The sequence below is a fragment of the Neltuma alba genome, unplaced genomic scaffold (genome assembly GCF_004799145.2).
Source record: "Neltuma alba isolate B1F8T4 unplaced genomic scaffold, ASM479914v2 tig00004148_pilon, whole genome shotgun sequence".
Classification (NCBI taxonomy): domain Eukaryota; kingdom Viridiplantae; phylum Streptophyta; class Magnoliopsida; order Fabales; family Fabaceae; genus Neltuma; species Neltuma alba.
Window position 1 is genome coordinate 43430 of NW_021633582.1, and position 6958 is coordinate 50387.

The window sequence follows — 6958 nt, forward strand, 5'->3', positions numbered from 1 at the left end:
GGGCGAAGCTGAATTCAAATAGAAGAGACGGGGAGAGAGGAGAGGGAGTTTGAAGTGTGTTGTGAAAACATGACCCACTCGATTTGACGAACGGTCCAGATTAGGGAAGTGGAGGGGAAATGGACAGTAAGGAAATGGAGAGGTTCCGAGTCCCAGGAGAAGATGTTTCTTAACATAAAATATGTCCAATGATTTTGCTGATTGCATAATAAGAATGGTTCATAACATAAAAGCATGGGTCATTTATTGCAGGGTTTTTAAGGTGCTTAAGTATGTCGGAAGTATCCATGAAGAAGCACTCAACACTTAAAATTTTTTTTTGCTCTCATATGTCCAAATCAATGATCATAACAAATATACCTTGAATGTTATCCGTCGTTAAATTTGACTATTAAATTATATAGTTTGACCCATGTCTTTAACAATCAAACTTAACGGTAGATGATAGTTTATAATATAAATGTTATGAAATAAAACTTCCTAGCTATATTAGAGCTAAAAAAATAATTTCAGATATTGAGTGCTTCCTCATGAATAGTTTTAGAATATTTAGGTAACTGTTGAAAAAAATTCACTAATACGTTTGACGTAGATAATAAAATCACGCACCTTCTTCATGCAACGGAAGTTTGACTTTGGCATTTATTTTGGCTTCATCTGGGACCATTTCAAAGGACGGTATATGAAAAAGCCAAAAACAAAAATAGTATTATTAGTAAATTCAAACGCCGGGGCAGAAATATTCCTGTTATGATTTAGGTTTTTTTTTTACCTGATTATGATTTAGTTGATCAGTAGTTATACTAATTTATTTTAAATCGACGATCATGCCCGGAAAAATAATAACTAATAAGCTAGAAACTGCGGTAGACAAGGGTCATGATATAAGCACATTAATCATGAAAGAAAATTGAAGATTTTTTTATCCACACTTCCATTTGGACCTACTCCATTGTCATATATATACAGTACAAGTATTTATTATTTATATACTAATGGATGCTGAAAGCAACTTTCCATAACAAAAGTTAAATAAATTTTTTTTATTAAAATATGACATGTGAAACAAGTTTTGGAAGTGGTAATGATGGAATGTTATGAAACTTGTATACTCAATAAGAAGCTTGAAATTACTAAATTACAAATCGGGGTTAGTAACAATACTTTAATAGGTTTTGACAATACTAAACTTGTAAATAACAACATATTTTTATAAAAAAATTTTATATACAATTTAGTAATGTTCAACTTCTTTTTTTGAGATTTTTTTAATTTAAACGCTAGGTAATGAAAATTAAAAAAAAAAGTACTTAATTATATTATTTATCTTGCCATAACCCAAAAATTACTGTCACTTTCGACTGGTAAGTTCTTGTCGGTAAGAAAACATGACATGCATTCTAAATGGCATGTTGCTGTTAATGTCATCCAATGTGTGATATGTATGTGAAAGCTTTTTTTTTTTTTTTTACCAGAGATATATATGTGAAAGCTGATTCATGCAGGAAAAAGCAATAAAATCAAATTGCGGATTCCCTCCATTATTGGTCTGCTGGCGATTCTCCTTTTGTGCTTCTACGCAGTACCAAGGATATTCCTGGCTTCCACCTGTACACGTTTTCTGGGTGACATGTGATATGTCCCTCGGTCAAATTTTACAGCCTAACATAATTTTTGGTGCCTTGAATTTATTTTTATTTTAATTTTGATTTCTTAAATTTAAAATAATCTATTTTAATTCCCTCAAAAGGTAAAATAATCTAAATTTTTTTATTAAATTATAGATATCAACATTTTAGAAGAAAATAAGCTTGAGGGGTCAAAACCAAAACACGTGGATAAACTTAATAGACCAAAAGTTTTATTAACTCTAATTTTTATTTATTCAAGAGTCTTGCTTTTTTGTCGTCTAAAACATATTTAATTAAACTGGAATTAGAGGAACCAACAGGGTTGAGCATAACAGAAAGAACCGGCCTCTCATAACTTGCATGGTAAATTAAGATTTCAATTCTTTCTGGAAGATGTGTTGTCCGCCCATAATGTCTTGAACATAGGTATCTCCGTGGGGAAAAAAAATGGAATTAGGGGCAGAAAAAGTGATTTTCTTGGAAAAAAGGAAAGAAAGAAATCCCCATGATGTCTTGATCATAATTGCCTTCGTGGAAAAAAATGGAATTAGGGGCAGAAAAAGTGATTTTCTTGGAAAAAAGGAGAGAAGGAAATGCGGAGAGTCAGCCAATGCTGACCGAAACGCAAATTCTACGAAGCTACCCTTCATCTTCTTCTATTAATCATAAATCCAAATTAAGCTCATCATATGAACCCATGTTTACTAATACTCACTCTTGTGCATAATATAATATAATACGTTGGTCAGAAAAAAAATTATGATATAAAATATAAGATGTTGTTACAATAATAAATGTGATTTTTTTCATTTTCAATTCGCCCCCATTAATTATGAGAAAGACATGAGAAAGATGTGAGATACAAAAATATAACATTAAATACAATTTTATTATTTTTTTCAAAAGTAAAATAGGAAAAATTTATGTAAGAAAAGTTAACCAACTTTTTATATCATGAGTCTAAAAGAATATTTGAATGGAAACCAAACCATAATTTTAAAAGTATTTTTATGGTTTACGAAGTAAATATATAGAGGGTTGCCAAATACAATTTTTTGGGACGAGTCCATCTTTTTTATAAGCAATAATGCAATATTTTAAAAATGTCTGAATATTTAATATATTCTTTATTTTTATCTCTAGTTGATTACGCACTCTCATTATCTTATATATATATATTCTCTTTCATATTTTTTTCTCATTCATTCTTTCTCTCACTTACCCATTTTTTAAACAAGAGTATATTTTGAATAAAAATAAAAAGCATTAAGCTGTTACCTCATAGGAGTAATTTACTACGATCCTTGCTTGTTGCTGTATATGCAGAAGCAAAACCTTTTACCTTGGTAGCTTAGTCCCTGGCAGTGTCACTTGGAAGGGTGTTTGATTGATGCCAAAAGCACTTTTTTAAAAATAATTTTATATAAATTGAGATAAATTTATTTATTTTATATATCATAAAATTATTTTTAAAATTATAATTTAGTTTGCATTAAAAACTTTTTTGGTCTGATGACCTGCCACCCGGAGATCTCGGATCATAGCCTTTTCATTCAAATAGTGGAGGTATTGTTGTACGGAGAACCCACACGCAATTAAAAACTATGTACCATTTTGTTAAAAAAGAAACTACTTCGTATCATTTGATAGAGTATAATATAATGAGTTTAGAAAAATAATTATAAATTTAGAAGATAGAATGGATTGATTTCTATATTTAGGATCAAAATTAATCCTTTATTATGGACAGTGTTTTTTACCTTTTCCGAATTTTTATTTGGCTCCTAAAATAATGAATAAATCTTCTAAGTTTATTTATTTTACTTCAAATTTACCAAGACCTTTTCTTTTGGGTGTGTGGCCGCGTGGGGAGTAGCCTGAGATTCTAGAAATAGAAAGTGGGCTTGAGAAATGAGACCATGAGACCCATTACTTGTGTGATAAGTAAATTAAATGAATAAATAAATCTAAACACTTCTTTTTTTTTTGAAAAAAAAAAGAAAGTTCACAAATTTTGCACTGAAAACTAATTCACTTATTTAACATTCTTCTTTATAAAAAAAAAAAAAAACATTGATAGATATGCCTCCTAACATGTAAGAACACATTACAATTTAAATTCATAAGGTAGACACTACAAACTAACTCTTATACTATAACCAGAAGTAATACTATTTAAGAAATTAGTAACATGATTAGGTCATTTTTCGTCGAAAAAAGGAAAGGAAGTAATTAAAATGAAGAGGCGTGGAATAATCAATGCCGACCAAAGTGCAAATGCCGCGAATCTGCCGTTCATCTTTTTCCTTCAATCACGCCCCCAATATTGACTAGTCGTGAGTCGTGACATTTATATCATTATTTGATAGCACTTGAATTATTATTTGCATCTCATCATTTCTCAACTTAAATTACAGAGCTGATCATCGGATCAATTGGCAGTAGTGAAGGATGGGTAGCATCAAATGCCTTGCACTTGTTCTCATGTTTCCGATCTAACAATGCTTCTTAGCTTTGCCGCTGATGAACAGGTCACAGCTTTGGAGCCCCTTGAATATTCCTGTGACTCTCTTCCTGATCACAAATCTAAGGATGCGTATGAAGCTAATTTGAAAGCCCTCATCTCCGATCTCAAGTCCAATGCCCCCAAAGACGACAATGGCTATTACAGTACGATTGTGGGCTGGAGAACCCCAAATTCTATCACTGGACAAGTTCTTTGCCGTGGGGACGTCGGTCCCTCCGCATGTCAACAGTGCGTCTCAGTCGCAGCCAATCAAACATTAAGCTCTAGCCTTAACTGTACTCAATTCATAATTTACTACGACCTTTGCATGTTTCGTTACACCAGCGAATCCTTCAAGTTCGATGACTTAGTCAATGATCGTAGCCTCTCTTGGTCTGGTGAGAAGACGGAAATCTCTGACAAGAGCCATTTCAATCAAACACTTTGGGATCTTCTAAGCAATGTGACTGAAAATGCTGCGAAATTGCCTGATAAGAAGTTTGCCACCGACGAAGTTCCGGTCACGGCCACCCAGAAGCTGTACGGCTTAGCACAGTGCTTGCCTGATTTAACGGTTTCAGATTGTGGCAAGTGTTTTCAAAAGGCCTTACAACTGCTTGACGAGCTTTGCCGTGATGATGGAAGGGAGCGTCCGGGATGTCTTGCAGAGAACCCACGCTCACGAGCTTTACTCACCGTATGAACGTTAGGTATGATACGCACCGCTTTTATAATGTGAGCAAAGTTTCAAATGAACCAGACGTTCATCGGTCAACTCCGCTTGTTCCTCTTGCACCTTCAGGTAAATAGTATGAGGAAAGCCATCCGTTTTTATTATGCTCTTAATTAATCACACATAAATGATTATCTATTCTTGTTATTTGCTCAGGAAAACGACATACTGCTGGATCCAGAATTATTATAGTGATTGTTGCCCCCACTATCATTTTCGCGACTCTCTTTTTTTGAGCTGCTATTTGCTGAGGAGTAAGCTAAGGACGAGCCAGCAAGCCATTCTTACAAAAAACTGTAATCTATACTTGTAAGCTATTTTATTTCGATTTTTACCTGTAAACTTAAAATAACATTCAGATTTTGGCATGCTATTGTTCTAGTTGGCGAAGAAAGTTCAAAGTTGAAGTCCCTGAGATTTAATCTGACTACAATTGAAGCTGCAACTGATAAGTTTTCTCCCCACAATAGAATTGGCAAAGGTGGATTTGGACATATACAAGGTACATTAATTTTATTGTGTTATTTCCTTTTGAATGAAGGGATTCCATCTTTGATGAAAACATTTATATATCTTCTAATTGCCCTCATGTTTAGGGAGTTCTTCATGGCGGACAAGAAATAGCTGTGAAAAGGCTCTCGAAAAATTCTGTACAAGGAGCATTAGAATTTAAGAATGAAGTTTTGCTGATAGCCAAGCTCCAACACAGAAATCTAGTCACCTTGTTGGGATTTTGTTTGGAAGAACAAGAGAAAATTCTTGTTTATGAATATGTTCCTAACAAGAGCATTGATTTCTTTTTATTTGGTATAGTCTGAACTTACTTTCGACTTTTTTCTTTTTATTCTTTATTAGAATTTAAACATTATGCAATTTTCATATTATTAGACTTCTTATTTTCATTGATTTTCTCTATTTTGACTTGATTTTGTCTAGATTCTGAAAATCAAAGACAATTAAATTGGCTGGAACGATTCAACATCATTGGTGGAATTGCTCGTGGACTTCTTTACTTACATGAACATTCTTGTCTCAAAATTATTCACCGTGATCTTAAACCAAGTAATGTTTTATTAGACAGCAAGAAGAATCCAAAAATATCAGATTTTGGCATGGCAAAATGGTCCACAATAGACCAAGATCAAGAAAATATAAACAGAATTGTTGGAACATAGTAAGCTTTACCCTCATCACTACTTGTTTCATATGTTTATCCACAATATTTTTATGTGTTTTTTACACATCTGTTATATTATACTAATATTTTTTCTTCATGGCTATATGTTCCAGAATATTTAATGTACGGACAATTTTCAGAGAAATCAGATATATTTAGTTTTGGAGTTATAATCTTAGAGATAATTAGTGGCAAAAGGAATGCTAGATCTTCTGAATCACACCTCTTGACTCATGTGAGTATTAAATCCAGTTTAGTTTTTGTTTCTGCCTGATGATATTTTCATATCTATCTAATACAGAAATATGAGTGATAAAATTAAAATTGAAGACGACCATGGCGTTGATTATCTAATTATTTGACAAATAAATGCAGGCTTGGAAGCAATGGAATGAGGGAACGCCATTACAAGTATTGGACTCATGTCTAATGGAATCTTGCTCTCAGGCTGAAGTAAAAAGATGTGTGCAAATTGGGTTATTGTGTGTTCAAGAAAATCCAGAAGATAGGCCAACAATGTCTCAAACTGTTTCATATCTCGGTAATCCTTCCATTGAATTGCCACCTCCAAGAGAACCAGCATTCTTCATGCGTAGCAGACAAAATCCAAGTGAAAATACTGCAACAGAATCACTTTTGGATCAATCTTCTGCGAATCCAAATCCGTTCTCTTTGAATGAAATGTCTAGGACTGAACTTTTCCCCCGATAAAAAAAGGTTATCGTCTTTTTCTCGAGCCATTTATCTTCAGGTCATGGATCTAGTGAAAATTAAAGGTTTTGATCTTCTTATAATCTCTTGCTTCATATCTAACAGGACCAACACAAGAATCTCGTGCTTGGACGGTTTCATCAAGTGATTTGCCCAAGTCATAGCAACGTTTTATATTATTTCCCCAAAGCCATGTTTCA

The 6958-nt window shown here is 33.1% G+C and overlaps 1 protein-coding gene across 1 annotated transcript; it reads left to right on the forward strand.

Moving 5' to 3' along the window:
- Positions 1-5114: 5114 nt before the first annotated feature.
- LOC114743827 (putative cysteine-rich receptor-like protein kinase 32) lies at positions 5115-6758 on the forward strand (the record flags this gene model as incomplete). The annotated part of the gene is made up of 6 exons (XM_028932039.1): positions 5115-5166; positions 5253-5372; positions 5471-5677; positions 5807-6044; positions 6141-6282; positions 6423-6758. Coding segments are annotated over 6 exons (1095 nt in total), but the record flags the coding sequence as incomplete, so codon positions are not given.
- Positions 6759-6958: the final 200 nt, after the last annotated feature.